The 17098-nt window shown below is 40.1% G+C and overlaps 1 protein-coding gene across 2 annotated transcripts in view; it reads left to right on the top strand.

Annotated features, from left to right (window-relative positions):
- The first annotated feature begins 1349 nt into the window (after positions 1-1349).
- PDZD8 (PDZ domain containing 8) overlaps positions 1350-17098 on the top strand; it is a 62810-nt gene continuing 47061 nt past the window's right edge. The window contains exons 1-2 of one of the 2 annotated variants that reach the window (XM_065672354.1): positions 1350-1461; positions 1888-2400. In XM_065672354.1, the coding sequence (XP_065528426.1) occupies positions 1388-1461; positions 1888-2400 (587 nt within the window). In that variant the 5' untranslated portion in view covers positions 1350-1387. Of the gene's footprint in view, positions 2401-17098 lie in introns of both variants that reach the window. The other variant, XM_065672353.1, reaches the window with a different exon arrangement.

Raw genomic sequence — 17098 nt, 5'->3', positions numbered from 1 at the left:
TGTGCAGCTGTCATAGTAGATTCTCCCACAGCACATACAGCTTTGATCTGGCCTTTAAAGGAGCTTGCTGGATTAGAATAACATCACTTTTTTTGAAATACATTTATATTTTGCACTAAAAATACGGGGTTTTTATATGACACTTCTGTAAATCAGGTTGTAATATATTAGATTTTGCAGGTTAGCATCTCAAAATGTTGAACATAGAATCGTAGAATAGTTAGGGCTGGAAAGGACCTTAAGATCACCCAGTTCCAAGCCCCCTGCCATGGGCAGGGACATGACCTTCTGAAGCGCCTCTGCTGTGGCCCTGCCTCATGTTGTGTTTCTTCTTTCCAAGCCTGTTTATTACATCCAATTTTCCTGCCATCAGTTTGATCGGCTGCTCCTCCCCCTGCTTCCTGCATGGATTACGTTGCCTCTCCTGCAAAGATTCTGGGTAGTCTGACGCCCACCTCCCCTCACCTTTCTGACTTCAAAGAAGCCACAGTCTGTCCGACAAAACTGCTGACCATGACTGTCAAGTAGCACACTCCTACATGGAAGACAACAGTGATCTTGCACACAGCACAGGCTGAAATACCACGATGTGCATAGCTCTCAGCTTTCATCTTTCTTTCCTCCGGACACTTGGTTGGGTTTTTTTACTTCATTTATTCACTGACAGCTTTTAAGTGCTAGTAGAGAGTTGGAAGAGAGTGGAAACTAATTTCTGTCTTATCAACAACAGCAGAGCCTGATGAAATGTTATCCATGTGATATATATGTTGCTAAAAGCATACCTCACCAACAAAGAGGCTCTAATATATCACAGGACTCCCACAGATTTGTTTCTCTGCCACTCTCCACAGCAATTTTACAACAGTTTTAATTATTTAACAGTGTGTTTTCAAAGGGGCTAAGTGTCCTCCCTCCCTCATCACTCCTCGAGCAACGCAGTACCCAACGAAACCACTCACCACCCCGCCGGTGATGCCTTAACCACCACAGCAGGCAACGGCGGCTAAGGCATCACTTACCCTCAGGTAAACCCTCACACCGGCCTTCTGCTGCCGGAATAACGAATCAAACCTAACGGAGCCGAAGCCGCTCCTTCGGGAGCGCCTGTCTCCCCACATCCCCGCTCCCGAGCTCCGGAGGCCCACACGCTCCGCGGACATGACCCAAGAACTCCCACTCCCCTCAGCCTCCCCAAGCCCGGGCGGAACATCCCCCACACCACGCATGCGCCAGCCGCGCTGTGACACTACGTCGCTCAGCGCAGTGATGTAACCGACGAAGCCTTCTCTGCTCCGCCAATGGAGACTCGCGGAGGGGAGGGCCAAGTCGCCATTGGCTGGCCCCGCAGCCGCCCCGCCCTCACGGAGAGGGCGGTGGGGGGACCCGGATGAGGCGGCCTCCGGTGGCCGCGGCCGTTGAACGGCGTCCTGCGGGAGCGACCCCCGGCATGGCGGCGGCTCGGTGAGGGCAGCGCGCCCGGGGTGCGGGGAGGATGCAGCTGATCTACGTGATCCTGCTCTCGGCGCTGGCCGGCTGCGTCCTCACGCTCCTTTTCCAGCTGCTGCTCTTCTACTGGGGGAAGCCGGAGCCTGTCGGGGCGGCCGGAGACGCCGACGGTGTCGTCTACGCTCGTGTGGCGGCTGACCACAGCCTCAGGGACTACCTCCAGGGCTCGGAGCCGGCCGGCAGCCAGGCGCTTTCAGAGTCGGCCCCTAGCCCAGCCCCGGCCTCAGCGCCGGCCACCGCTGCGGCTCCTGCCGCCGCCCCGGGCTCGGAGCCCAGCGCCAAGCAGCAGCAGCAGCAGCAGCAGCAGGCAGAGCCCTCTCCGGACCCCTGCCGCGAGGAGACGTGCCACTTTCTCAATGCTATCTTCCTCTTCCTCTTCAGGGAGCTCAGGGACACAGCCCTGGTCAGGAACTGGGTCACCAAGAAGATCAAGGTGGAGTTTGAAGAGCTGCTCCAGGCCAAGATGACGGGGAAGGTGCTGGAGGGGCTCAGCCTCAGGGACGTCTATCTCGGCAACGTCCTGCCTGTGTTCAAAGCTGTCAAGCTCATTCGGCCAGTGGTCTGCAACGAGGAGGGCTGCCCTGAGGAGCTGGGCTTTGAGGTAGACCTGGAGTACAATGGTGGCTTCCACTTGGCCATCGATGCCGACCTGGTCTTTGGCAAGTCGGCCTACCTCTTTGTCAAGATCTCCCGGGTGCTGGGGAAGCTGAAGCTGGTCTTCACTCGCCTGCCCTTCACTCACTGGTCTTTCTCTTTTATGGATGACCCTGTGATACTCTTTGAAGTGAAGTCTCAGTTTGAAGGGAGGCCCATGCCCCAGCTCACTTCCATCATAGTGAACCAGTTCAAGAAGGTTATTAAGCGCAAGCACACCCTGCCCAATTATAAAATCAGGTAAGACATCCTGAGTCTTCAGTGTTATGTTGGGTGGCGAGCATTAGAATTGCTGCTTTGCTCATATTAGGTGGAATAGGTTTCTATTGGCACTTCCACAGTAGGGGTATTTGTATATTGCTTGTCTGATACAAAAATCTTTCCATGAAGGTAAGCTTTGTTTTCTATTTATGATAGGTGAAGAAGCCAGTGCATAGTGAGACTGACATCCCCCAAACTACATTTAAGTAAATGGCAGAATTAGTAGGTATCAGGAATTTTGGAATCCTGGCAGGTGTCCAATCACAGAACCATGGTGCCTCTCTTTGGAAAAGGTAGAAGGATGGCTTTGTGGACAACATGTGGGTTTGGGGTACCCTCCTAGGCATCTGTCACTGGTGAGCCACCTGGGCAAGCAGTGTGGCTTTGCTTATCTATAGAGGCAAAGTGGTTGTTACTTAATGATAGGGTAAATTTCACTCTTTAGGTATGTTTGAGGTGCCAGGACAGGTGCTGTCCTCTTCCTTTTTGACTTCCTGAATCCCTTCAGTAACTTTAGGGAAATCTAAGAGTTGATAAAAGTATTGCCACTATTGTGGTAAGTAAGCCACTATTGTGGTAAGTAAAACTGTAGGGAAATGTCTGTGCTTTTTATTTTTTGTAATATAGCATGTTTTCTTTTATAAATGCAGACTGCATTTTATAGTTAATATGATGAAAGGATCAATGATACTTCTGTAGTGGCAGGGTAGTGGCAGGTGGCATCTTTACTTTGATTCCACCCTCATTTTTGATTAAAAGATACTGAGTGTCCCTTACCACTTTTCAGGTACCATATTCCTTTTCTGTCATGTGGCTTACCACTCTTAGGCTAACATGTTTCCATTCTCTTTTGTTAGTTCTTCATAGGTTGTATTGTGCATCAAGTAAGGATTTGTGTTTTGTTTACCACATTCTTCTGCAATAAACCTTTTCTGAAATTCATCAGAGATGAGTAACTGAAAATGGCCTTTTGAACTTTGAAGTGTAATTAGCTTTGCGGTGACGTAATTTTTAAAGCCTTTTCTTCTGCAATTGAATTTATGAGTTCTCATGGAAGTGGATGTGTAAAATACCTGAGATTTGGAAAGCCCTGACAGGGCAATAAGTAGTTTCTTTAAGTAATGTGGTAATCCTTTTAAATTTTGAGGTACTGGATTGCTGTCCAGAAGAGAGCAATCCCTGGGCAGCAGGGAAGCTGTCAAGGGCAAATTTGCTTCCATTCTCTTACTGTGCAGGGTCTGAAACTGTTAACAGTGGAGAAGCGCCCAAAGGAGAGGCACCATAATGGTGTAAAGTGAGCACTCTCAGCATGCCTAGAAAGAGCAAGTAAAGCATATGATCTTTACACTCTACAGACAAGTTTTTAAGGTGTCTTTTGAACCAGTGATGATGCGCTCCTTCCATTCATTGTTCTTCCCCTGAGAGATGCACCTGGGTGCTCTCGTCATTTAGTTAGAGGTAATGAATTTTCCACATATTTCTCAAACCTTCTCTGCCAGAAGGAATGGATGAAACATGTGAGCCACTGTTACGCTGAAGGGCTTGGAAGGGAAGATAAAGAAAGAAGCAGAGTGCAGTGTTTGGGACAGAAATGAGTAGAAGTGTGAGGACAGAAGGTAATTGACACTGAGCACAATATAGGAAGCATAAATTATTATAGAAACAAGAATGGACTTATTTTAAAATGTTCCCTTTAGGTTCTAAGGAGTTAAGAATTTGTGAATGCTTGAGGGGCAAATAGGGTATCGTGGTTGGTTTTCACACTAGATAGTAGCTTGGTAGCACACGGTGGCAGATGTGAAATAGTGTCCAACCCTGCATATGGTGCTTTTGACCTTTAAATTTCATGCTGTGTTCTAATATGTCATTCTGAGCCACTGGGTTGTGAAGGGGGATGGCAGGACATTAAGCTTGATGCTCAGTAATGAAACTTACCTTAAGGAAGGAAGATTGGGTCACTGGTGTCCTAACCGTCTAGAACTTTGCCTTTAAAGCTTCAAGTGGGAACACAGACCCATGCTTGGGAACCTTTAGCTATCTTTGAACTTTTAGCTGTCCACAGTTGCCCAAGATTTTGTGGAACAAAGACTGAAAACCTTTATTCTCCACCAGTGTCTCAGATGAATTTATGCAGGTAGATGCCTAGACAGCAAAACATGGCAAGAGCCGAGTAGTAACAATACACTTTTATGTGGTGGCTTAGTTGAGAATTGGGACATTGTGGTTTAGATGGTATGGAGAACTGACTTCACAAATCAAGCCCCCTGCTGATAAGATGCAAAACAATATTTTTAATTGAATTTGTAAGAATACATTGGCTTGGGGTTATGGTATGTTAATATATTCCTTAGCAATGAATGTATAGGAAGAAGTCAGGAGAGTTGTCACAATTGCATAATAACCTGTTACCTTACTTAAAGCTGAACAGTTCCTCATCTACAGGGAATGTGCTTATCCTCTCCCATTTTTCCCTATGGCCTATGTACCTTTTATTTAAATACATAGTATTTGCTTCTGTGTGTAGTTCAAAATCTTTTTGATGTCTCTTTACTCTTGCTCAAGTAAGTTTGTAATTACTGCTATTCAAAGATTTATTTACAATCTTGTACACAAAAGCTCTTGGAGTGTGAGGAGTTCTCTTTTCAGTTGGCTAAGAGGTGCACTTTGTTACCCTGGTGGTTTCCAGACTGAAGTCCACAAAGGAATTTTATATTGAAACAGGATGTTAAGTAGCATTAAAAAAAAATACAGTTTTCTTTGTCTTCTTGTATTAGGCAACTTCTAGAGGTTATTTCTTGTTAGTAAATGACATGAGAAGAGAATTTTTACGAATAGTTGCTTTTGAACGTCGTACAACTAAGTTGTGTAAAGCAGATCCCCCTCTCCAATTTAACTAAATACTGCATTAAAAAAGTTTTGTGTCTTCATTCATGCACTGCCTATTGCTACAGCCAAATTATTACACACATGCTTTCCAGTTATGTATAAAGCTTTATGCAGTGATTAGTAACATCAGCATCTCTTGTATCATCCATTGCTAGGAGTGACTTTGTGCTGTGTGTAACTACAGCTGCAAAGTGGAAGAAGGCAGCTTGCATTCCTGATCCGCTCTTAACTGTCTTTGTGGAGAGGCCATGTAGACTAGTAAATGCATTTTAAAGTTTGCCTTGTGTGTTATGTACAGTTTTCTCCATAAAAGCAATTGTCTACTAATTGAAAAAGGAGGGATGCACTTTATGTCTAAATGAGTAAGTAGTAGTTTCTGTGCTATTCTAATAGCATCTAATCACTTTTGGCTCTTTAAGAAATGTGTTTGTGCCTGGCAAAACACCCTGTTTTGAAGCTGCTCTGCCATTGAATGGTAATTGCTATCTCATACAGTAGAATTTGCTTACATCTTTGTAATCAGGGCTGTTGGTAAAATTCAGTGAATGGCACGTTGGTTTTTGTTTCAGTCATCATTGATAAAGAATCTGTGCAATTCGGTTGATAGTAGCGAGAGTTACTACTGGTTAATGATTGGCTTGAATCTTAATGTATTACTGTGTTGTGATAGAAATGCAAACAGCTTTTCTGAAAATGTTGTCTGTCAGTTTCGTGTGTAGATGTGGGGAAGATCTAAAATAATCCATTATTTATTTTTTTTTTTTTAATTTTTTTTTCCCCTCCCTGCTCCAATATACAGGAGTTCTGGTACACTCTTGAGAAACCGGATAACTGCAAGACAAGATTAGTTTTTAATAACTAGCCCTATTCTCACTGAGGTAATAAAGAACTATAGGTATCATTTAGGTATTTGCATACTCCATAAGTCTATTTTGACTTGAATTAACTGTTTAAATTGCACTTTTCTTAGTTCTAAGTCAAGCTGGCCAGTGACTGGAGCATGAGAAGGAGCATGGAAAGCCTTGGCTTCCCCATTGTTTGGTTGAGATGTCAACTGTTGATGTTCTGCAGGGCAGCTGCTGACCCACCAGCTGTGTCCCAAAATCCTAAGGCTGGCACTCTCAGGACCACACGCAGTCAGTCAGCCTCCTTGCGGTAGCTTGACTTGACACTGTTACATAGATCTCTTTTACTAGAGCAGGTGGTAGACATTAAGTATCAGCACAAAGTGGAATTTATTTAGTTGCCTGAATCTGACCTTTGGTTTTTCATTGTGTACACTCAAACAGTTCTTTAATAGTACTACTGTAGGCATTGTTCATGTTTGTTTTAACTTTCTGTATCATGTCCTTTTAATAGTAGGATAAAGTGGTTAACATTAAGCTGTAGTTACTAGTGTTGCCAGAGTGTGTTTAGTATTTAAAGACATACAGTAAGGTCTATTTCAGGTGTCTGTGTCCTTGCTTGTGCCATTGTAGTGGTCACAGATTCATCTCTCAGTTCTGTAATAAGCTGTACCTTGCTTATTAATCTTTTGCCTTTGTATGTAAAGGGCGAGGAGGAAGTACTTGCAGTCTAGTCTCCGTCCAGAATTTAACTTCCTGGTATTTAATAATGGTGTCAAAAATCTGACAGCTACTGTTTTTTTCTAAATTCAAGGTCTTGCAAGTTCATCCCTTTAGGTTCTAAGCAGATTAAGTATTGCCTAAGCAGTGATTCACTTCTCTATATTTTAAGAATATTTTAAGTTCTCAGTTTGTTACATTAAAAAGAGCTAACATTTTTTGATACTGGCCTGTTTGAGAAACTACACTGTGCTTTATTTTAGCGCATGCTACCACAGAGTGGAATAACTTTTATTTTCTTAAGAAGCGATCTCACAAAGCGTTACTTTCAGTATTTCTGTATCAGGTATTTAGATGACCTCCTTAGGTCCCTTCCAACGTGAATTATCCTTGGAACTGATCATTTGCAATATAGTTAGTCATGTTAAATAGTTTTGTGCTGTATTTGGAAGCTGGGGCTATATTGAATTTCACTGGGAAGAACCATTAAACAAGCCTATTTTAATTTACCATTATAGAATGCAATTTGAGAGTTACACAGCAGTTTCTTATTTTTGGCAAAACTGAAGCTGAGATGTAAGTAGCTATTGATTTGAAGTGTGCTTTATAATAGAAATGACTTCATAGTATGGCAATAGAGGTATTGGAAAAAGTATAAAATAAAAAAAAGTATGTATTATTCATATGATGAGGTTATACTCGGGAATACCAGAAATAATTGTAGAGATTGGGATTGTGAGCATGTCTTCAGAAATTAGCAGCCAGTAGAGATATCTACTTTCTCTGGAGCTTCTGCAAAGGGAGAGGATATGGATATTCTTTTCCTGAGTAGATTTCTATTGTAGTTGATACAAGTTTCTCTTACTAGTTAAGTCTGTGAGGCACGTTTTGGGTTTGTTTTTTTTTGTGTGTGGTTGGTTGTTGGTTTTTTTAGTGCCATGCCTGTTCTAGGTGCAAAAATCTTCCAGTATACAGAAGCATTAAAAAAGACCCCAGGGTCTGAGTCCTTTTGCCTGCAGAGGCATAAAGCTCTGAATGATGCTAGCATAGATACTTGTTCTGCTAATGGCAAGCAGCAGTAATTGGAATCAGCAGATCTGTCTGCAGACAGTAGCTTCATGCTTGGAAGATTATAGTGCAGGGACAAGTAGTTATTCGTACAGGACTTCAATAAATGGATCTGTAGGGAACCTTATGCACAGTAAACAAAATCAAACTCTGGAACATTAAATATTCTCATTTCTTTGAGTGCTACATGGGTAGAAGGAAGCTTTTCGTAGTGCAGAGGTATTTTATTGTCTTTATTTTGGGAATAGTCTATCTCAGACATATGTTGTGTCTAGATGGTCACTAAATACATTTTTCTTCAGATTAAAGTCTGTAGTACAAAGTATGTATCTAAATCTCCTTAGGTAGATACCAAGTTTAAAATCTATTGGTTCTAGGGGCGTTAAAACCTTTTAGTTGTCTTCCCCAGTTCCAGCACTTCACAGGCTTTCACACTGGAAAGCTGTAATTCTGAAAGAATGGCAGTTTGAAACTTGTTCATGATAAAGTCAGATTTAATGAATGACATGTTGGACATTTCCAGTATACAGATAGCACTCTTCTCAGGTTAAGAGTGAGCCTTTTCCTGTGATTAGTCAGCAAATTTTACTTTTTTGTACCTGCAAGAGTGAGGAACTAATACAGCACTCGCTTGAGCTGGACTAATGAAGAAACTGGAAAAGCATAATTGGGAACAAAAAAATAAACTCAGTTGGAGAGAAATGGATGAAGACGAATAAGTTTTGGTGCTTACTGTTTGCATTTGCTGCAGATAGCAATCCATTAAGGTTTAAGGTTAATTGGTCTGACAGGAAAATAAAACCTCCTTCAACTTCTCTTGCTTGAAACAATATATAAAAGATTCTTTGTCCAATAATAATGAAAATTACCTCATTTAACACCTTTGGTATTTTGTATTTAATAGTTCCTTGGTCTTAATCCTTCAGTGAATATCTTTCATTTGGATAGTGAATGAAGGCTCTGAAAAATCAAGATTTATTTGCTACTTCATGACATTTTGTATATGCTAACATTGAGACTTCACACTGCTGTTCATCTGAGCTCTGTTTTTAAGCATCTAAGTTGATCTTGCTGCTCAGTGAGAATAAATACTTTTTTTTCAGCTGGCGTAATTTGTATAACTTCTTAAAGTACAAATTAAGCAGTAGCACTTTCTATTTTTTTAAAGGCAACTTATTTCCAAATCAGTATAGGATGTTCCATGAGTCTATATAGGAGTTAATCACATTGCCAGACTGTGGCATCTAACAAATGTTTGAGCTTGGCTCTAAGCCTGTCTGTTGGAGCAGGTAGCTCTGTTCAGACACTAGAGCTGGGATATTCTGAATCGCCTTCTACAGGCTGTATTATATCCATGAGTCTATATAGGAGTTAATCACATTGCCAGACTGTGGCATCTAACAAATGTTTGAGCTTGGCTCTAAGCCTGTCTGTTGGAGCAGGTAGCTCTGTTCAGACACTAGAGCTGGGATATTCTGAATCGCCTTCTACAGGCTGTATTATAATTCTTGGTGTCTGTTAATATTCCCTGCCTGTCACACAAAGCTGAACACTGAACTCTCCTTGAAGGAGATTACTTCAAGGAACGGGGGTGCAGAATGTGTGTCTAAAAATGGGTAGCTAATACAGATCTCAGTAGTAGCTCATATGATGTTAAAACATACGAGTCTCTTGTAGAACTTATTTTCTATATATTAGTCATGTGAAATACTTAATCTTTTTATTAGCAAATGATAGCTGATAAGAAAGCCCTTGAATAAGCAGCCTGGGTAAGGAGTAGGTTTCAGTAATGAGTGTGGTAGATTGAAGTGGTGTTCCAGTGACTGTGAGGCTTAGTCTCAGGCTGCCGGTTTCACTATTGGAGAAAGTGCTTTCACGTTGCTGGGTTTCTATGGGAAACTGCTTATTCTGCATTCCTGCAGAGATTTCCTGACATCACCCGATATGCTCCTGTGTTTACAGTTCATATTCACACTTGTTTTGATTTAAAACTACTTCAGCATTTGGTTATTCTTGATATTATTGTTACTTAGAGAACAGTAGAAGACTTTAAAACTTCTAGGATTAATAAAGCTGTATTGTACCCTTCTCTCCATAATTATTGTAGACTTGCCTATGCAGTTTGCTAATTTAATAGATAATGCCACTGCAGTCTGCTAGAATACATCAATTGTGAAACTGCAGAAACCTTTGCAGAATGATCTCAAAACTGCTTTTGTCCAAAAGAAAGCAACATCCAATATTACAAGTGTTAGCTGGGAACAATTTGCTTTGAGCAGGTTCCATTCTGTGGCTTACATGAATATCAGTCTTTTTTATAAGGAAGAAAAAATGCTCTGCTGAAAGTGTTTGTTTTGATGTTCAAGGGTTGAAGAGGGCTTGTTTATAACAGTGAATAAATTCTCATTTTGGAAATGAATGTGAATGCCAGTTTGTGTGAAGGGGTTTAGGAGTCATTATTTTATAAACATTTGTCAGCTTAATTGTGACATACTAACCGGAACACAGAACTTCTAAATAATTTGAGTAGGTCCTGTTCCAGTCACTGAGTTTCTGGTTAAACTGAAGAATTTATTGCTGCTTTGTTGTTCATCTCGGTAGAGAGACGAGAGTCAGATCCACACAAAGCTTTGGATGCTTTTCCTGTTGTTACTTACCTTCATTGCTTAATAAATGGCAGTTGTTTCACAAGCCAATCAAATCTAAGCCGGAATTCAGACCTCCAAAGTGGTCAATGATCCCACCCAATGTATCTGGTAAATTAGTGGAAAAAATCTGCAATGAAACCTTCAGTTGACAGATACGTTTGTATTGCAAAGAAAGGTTCTACAGTACAGTTAAAGTGCCCAACAACAGAGGAATGTTTGTGTATGAGATGTCATACGTGCTTCTAAATTGCTATACCCAGCAAACTGGGTATGTGCTGTGTTGGGTTTGGTAGCTTGGACTTCTTTGTCACACCTGCACAAAGCCATTTGGGTGTATCTGCTTTCGTAAGCACCCTTCATTCTGGAGGGACTCTTGCTTCATGGAGCTCTGCCTGGGTTCGTAAGCCCTCTTAGGACTTGGGAGTGCATCTCTGTTTACTACAGGACCCAGCTGCAGCCCTACAGCATTTTAGACTTTTCTGTGGCCATATATAGGTATGAAAACTGCCAAGGAGATGCTGGGTGCAACAGAAAGGAAAAGGAGGAAAACCCTTATTTTTTTGTGAGAGGAGGGAAAGGCAGAAAATGTTTTAAACTCTGAAGAACTGCTTTGATTGCCCCCCTCCAGCTATTGTAATTTATTTTAGTTTAGAATTTATTTTGTTTAGGATTGTAATTTAGTTTGTAATTTATTTTTAGATTTGTAGCTTTAAAACCACGTGGAAACAACTTGCCTTTATAATTTCTTAATTCCCCTGTTCAGCTTGTAGCTACGCTGTAGTGCAGCAGAGCAGCCTGTGAGCCCTCTCCATTAAAGCTGTTTCGTGTAATGGAAAATGCAGGGATTCTATTAAAGCAGTATAGTTTCACATTTCTGAAGTCTTACCAGATGTCATAAAAAATCTGTCTGCAGTGAAGACTGTATTACAGAAATGAGCTGATGATAGAGTTAATCAGACTGTTCCACATACTCAAAGGCAGTGATTAACTACCAGATATGACTAGCGTAAAATTAAATTAGGATCATCATTTGGGAATACTTCTAGCAATTTTGTGTTGCTTTAACTGTAAAACTTAGAGACAATTTGACATGTACATTTACAAAATTATTTGTCCTATATTTTAAAATGATCTGTGGATATCTAATGGGAATCAGAGCATTCACATACTTTGTTCCTGGCTTTCTTAACTTAGTCTTAATGCTAAGTTTTCGATAGATCTTACTATATCAATTTTAATGGAACCTCTTTGCCTGATCTGAAATAGGAAGAGTAGAAATTGGAAGATCATTGTGTTGCAGTGGCATGACAGAAGATTTCATGATGGTGTTTGAACCACTGCTGTGGGTGATCTGGCTTGGTGAATAATTCCTAAGTAATTAAACAGTGGAAATGATGCAATGTAACTTCAACAGTTTTTATATATATATATATAAATAAATACATATATATTTTTAAGAATAACTCTTCATATTTGCTAACAAAACTTAATACAATATGGTAGAATAAACAAAACTAATTGTTGCCAAGCAAAGAGCCCAGTGTATTACAGGGGGAGGTGGGGTGGTAACAGCAATGTTAGTCATTGGTATTGTTTTAAAACAATACCACAAAAACTCAGATTTTTGTTCTTTTCCTGTTCCACTTAAAGAAGGGCAAATAAGAGAAAATACTCAAATTCATTGTGGGGATGGTGGGAGAAGATTATGGTAATTTTGAGCAGCTGCTGATTTCCAGTGTAATCACAAGTCCTAACTGTAACTTGCCATCAGTGGTGCAGGATTTGCAAAGTAGAAGAATTAATCTCTGAAGCCCCTCCTGTATTTGACTGCCAACAGTGGTGCCACAGGTCACATCCAGACTCAGCTTCTGTGTTGCTTGATCCTGTTCCTGTACAGTATGAGCTCAATTAGTGATACTGTGACTCAACAAATGGTGACACCGTTGCTTGAGGGGCAAGTATGTGGTGTGTCCCTTGGTTCCCATCAGTACCCTCCCCACCACTGCAGTCTGAATTGCTGAGCTGTCTAGGAGACAGATCCTTTATTATTGCTGTTTATGGCTTTAAAGTGAGCTGTCAGTCATCTCAGCTTTGAGAATGGTTACTACTAATCTTGAGCTAGACTGTCTTCACCACTTTGGAAGACTTTAAAGGCATGAACTGGACCATCTTCTGTCTTGTCAGAAGTGACTAGATAAAAGTAGATTGAGGAGAAGCTTCTGTCGTTTGAGCATTTTTAAAACTAACTGGAGGAGTGAGGATAAACCTCGGAAAGCTGTCATGTCTAGAATTGGTTTACAGCTGTCAGACTGTTTTCAGCAGTGAGACAGTCATTTTCTGTCTAAGAGGATCTTATTAGTTTTCATATGGACATAGGCTGGTGTTCAGAGCAGAGGATTCGAACTCCTGAGCCCAATGAATGAGTTGTGTTCAGAATTTAGACTTCTATTGGAACATCAACATCATTTTACACTGACCAGGATTGAAGAGAGGTGATGTTTGTAGAGAGATTTGAGACCTCCTTATGGGAGAATATGTTGCTGAACTGAGGAAAAGCTAGCCCTTTGCATGAGTTCCTGGAACCAGTTTCTAATCCAACTGGCTAAAGGTAGATTTTTGAGGTGGCTTGGGTTTATTTGTTTGAGGGTTTGTGGTGTTTTTTTTTCCCCTGTTGCTGTTCTCCTTGAATGCCTAGAAGATGGTTGCAGAACCACACCTGCCTCTTTTCCAGCTCTGTGTGAACAAGAGCATATTCTGCATCTTCTGTCCCATTTGGAGCAGTGCCACAGCGATTCAGGCTTCCTGGTTAGACAGGGAAATTTTGTCTTCATCCTGAGACTGAACTGTAGCAGGATTTTTATCTCTTTCTCTAAATTTGAACCAACGGTTGGCTTCAGCTAGGTCATATTCAGTTTAAAAAAAGGCACAGGAAAACTCAGAGATCAAACAGGCATTGACTGCATTAAATAAGCTTTTCCAGTATTTATGGAATTTAAAATTTGGGAAACTAGTGTTCTTTAAATGCAAAAAAAGTCTGTGCATGGTCGAATTGATGTTGTTTGTGCTGATAAGAAAGTAGTTTTGATAAGCCTGATTTAAGATCTCTTTCTTTACCTGTGGCTATTTCAGTACAGACAGCAGTGGGAAATCTTTAAGAGCTGTATTTACAATGACTTGTGTCATATAAGCAGGAAAAATAAAGTACTGTATTGAAGGAGCTACTTGATTCTTTAAATTTGTTCTTTTATTTATTTTTGTAAATAGATCTTAAGGTTTTAAAAGTATCTTGAGTGTCTGATTCAAGATGTATGTCAGAGGTACTGATACCACCATAAGAAAGACGACTGTAGTTTTAAGAGTCTGGAAGTGTGTGAAACATATTTGAAGGGGGGAGGGGGGGGGGAAGCCAACCCTGAATAATAAAATCCTTTATTTTTGTGGACGTCTTGATTTAAAAAGTGACTGCTCATATGTTGAGATCTTATGTGTATATGAGCCTCCCACATGCCTGTGGCAGAATATCCTGTAAGACAGTGGGTGGAGTACTAATACTGATTTGCAGTTTTCCATAAAGTTTCCTAGAAAATAACCCCACTCTTAAAGTTTTTGAGGGTGTTTGTAAGCCAGATTTTCATGGCTGTGGGTAAAACTGAAATCAGTAGATTTCTGTACGGAGGAAGAGTATGATTTCAATTACTAAAGTCCCCTGAATATGAATACTGACACAATTCTGCAGCTCTGTTCCTTGTGAAATTGGTAGAAGCTGGTGAATTGCTTTTGCAAAATCTACAGTAGTGGTACTTTAAAAACTACTTTAAAACAAACAAAACCCAAACCAACAACTTACTAATTCTTTCCAAAGTAAGGATGAGCTCCATTTTTATATCTTCAGTGTGAAGAACAGTATAAGCTATTTGCATTATAATACCCAACAGGAACAATTTTAAATGTTGGCTGAGAAGTACTTTTAAAATCTTACCAATGTGATCGTGCCATTTTAGGAGTGGGTTGTAATACCATTTTTGTAGGAGTAAACTTCATCTTAAATTACACACAGAGCAGAAATGGAGGATTTTTTAAATGACTTAAAATATCCGGTGTCAATCACACTTTTTGAAGTTTATACACTTTACAAGCATATGACTTATTTTTCTGTAAATCAGATAATAAAGGCAATGTAAAAATTAGTGAGTTCTGTTCTGTAATTAAGTGAAGCTTTTGAGAACTCCCTGAACTGAAAGTAAATACAGCAGTTGCTCTTTCAAAAGGATTTTGGATATTAGAATCTGCAAATACAGTAGTATTGACAAAAGTAAATTGATGCTTTACTAAACATAGTCTGACTTTAGATTTTGATTTAGTTTTAACTTAGAGTGGTAAACAAAAGCATAAGACTTGCAATGTATTCAAAGTAACTTTATGCTAAATATACTTGCATTTTTAGCTGGCAGGCGCTGTTAAGATTTAAGCTCTCTCTCTGCCTTTTTTATTAAGATTTAAATGTTTAGTTAATGTAAATCAATTAAAACATTCATAAACCTGATGATGTTTAATCTTTATGACAGCAGAGTAGTACTGGAATTCATACGAGTGATTGATGGCCTTAAACAGATATCCAGTAATTTTAAACCCCTGGTTTAGGTATCAAACTTCCTTGATAAATCCAGAGAATAATTTAAAACTTTTCCTGTAATTTATTATTGAAAAATGTTCTTGCTTCTTAGCAAAAGCTCTGCAAAATCCGAGCCTCCTACTGCATTTACAAATAAAGCTGTAACCTTCTGCTTCTGCAAGCAGGAGGTAGAGTACAGAGAACTTTTGAAGTTTGTTTCTGTCCTTAACAATTTGTGCTTCTGGATATTCTTAGCTGACACAATGAACAGAAACACATAAGTGCATGGTTATCTTTGGCCAGATACATTGACATTTTTGTCTCGGTTCTTAATAGATTTCCTCATGCAACCAGGAATACTGTAGTTTAGTAGGTACTAGTGGGAGCAGTTAATTTAGGTTGTAGGGTAATTAAACTAAGGTATAAAAGACTTCTGTCCTCTTCTCTGTTAGAAGTTGGCTAAAGGACCACGACAGAATTATCACAGAATAGTGAGTACAAATTAATGGGAATAGAGGTCAGACATTTCTAAAACTAAACCATTGAATTACAGTCTTGTTCCAAGTAGGTGAGTTCCTCTCCCACAGACCTGGCAACTGGAGGGAACAATAGCGTTATTCAGGGGCTGAAAGCACCCCAAATGAAAGGAACAAACTGGATTTGTTTAGGGGTTGTTTTTTCAGATGTAATTTTGATTTAGACATCCAGAGTGAGGTGGTGATGAGATGAGAGCAAATGAGCCACTAAAGTGACTCTGTGAAATATGGAACAAACGGAGCGTAGAAGTCTTTCGTGTGAAGGAGACATTCTGACTGCATGCTGTGTGTCTGGAAACACTTTTTGCTGTGCTTGGTATGTGGGAAGAGCTCAGTATTGTGCTATTTTAGAGTATAACTTTTAAATCCTGTACATTAATTGAGCAACTTTATCTTAATTATCTTTCAGTATAGTCATCTAACCTAATTCCTTATGTGGAATTACTTTTCTTTTTGCTGTTTGTGTCTTGTGGTTTTCTTTGAGAAACATACTCGCTACCCAACAGCTTCTTTTAAATACTATTTCTATAGGGGTGTTTCTTTTGCACTCACTAAAATTTCACTTGAAGTTTGATTGATGGATATTCCTCTAAGTTAAAATGGTGGCTTTTAAATAACATTTTCTTAATAGTGTGCTATTTGAATTTCAGACTTCTGGACAAATAATATGATAAATTTGTGGAGGGAGACTGATAATTTAAAAGCAAATTGAAAACACACTGTAAGCATCTCAAAGAAGGCACTTTTAAGGACTTCTTTTATTTTAATAGCATGTCCTATCCAAGCACAGTTTTGGGGCAGGGGTATAAGGGGTCTGTTTGCTCGAATAGCAATGATGTGCCTATTATGCTCCTATGGAGATGATGAAAAGCTTACAAAGGCTTAACAAATATGGTTTAAAGGCAGTAAAATCTCTTCCCCCATAAAATCTGCCTTACTTCTGGTAGTTCAATAGCACAGGTTTGGAACTGAAAAAGAGGCTTTTGGATATACAGATTGAATTGGTGTAATCCTGTTTGTAGGTCGAGGATTTGTGACATGAGCATGAATTTTGCCTTTTGACCTTGCTGACTAAGGAGATGGCAGCAATAGACCCCACTTGAAAGGGGTCAAATATAGATGCAATGAAAATCTGCCTTGAAGAAACTTGTAGCAGCTCAGCGGTGTATAGAAAGGTACTGTATTTCTTAAAAGTACCTTTAGTAACATTGTACTGTCTGTTGTACTGTCAGGAGCAACTCCTAGATTTCCCCGTTCCATTGCCATGGCTTAAAACTTTTTTCTCTGGCTGCAGCAGAGTGGACCAATTGCAAACCATTTGTTGAGGGCTTATTCCCCGCTGATGGAGGTCCACTAACTTTT

This window comes from Lathamus discolor, chromosome 3 (assembly GCF_037157495.1).
Source record: "Lathamus discolor isolate bLatDis1 chromosome 3, bLatDis1.hap1, whole genome shotgun sequence".
NCBI lineage: Eukaryota > Metazoa > Chordata > Aves > Psittaciformes > Psittacidae > Lathamus > Lathamus discolor.
Note: the sequence above shows the minus strand (reverse complement) of the source record. Positions and strands in the feature narration are given on the sequence as shown.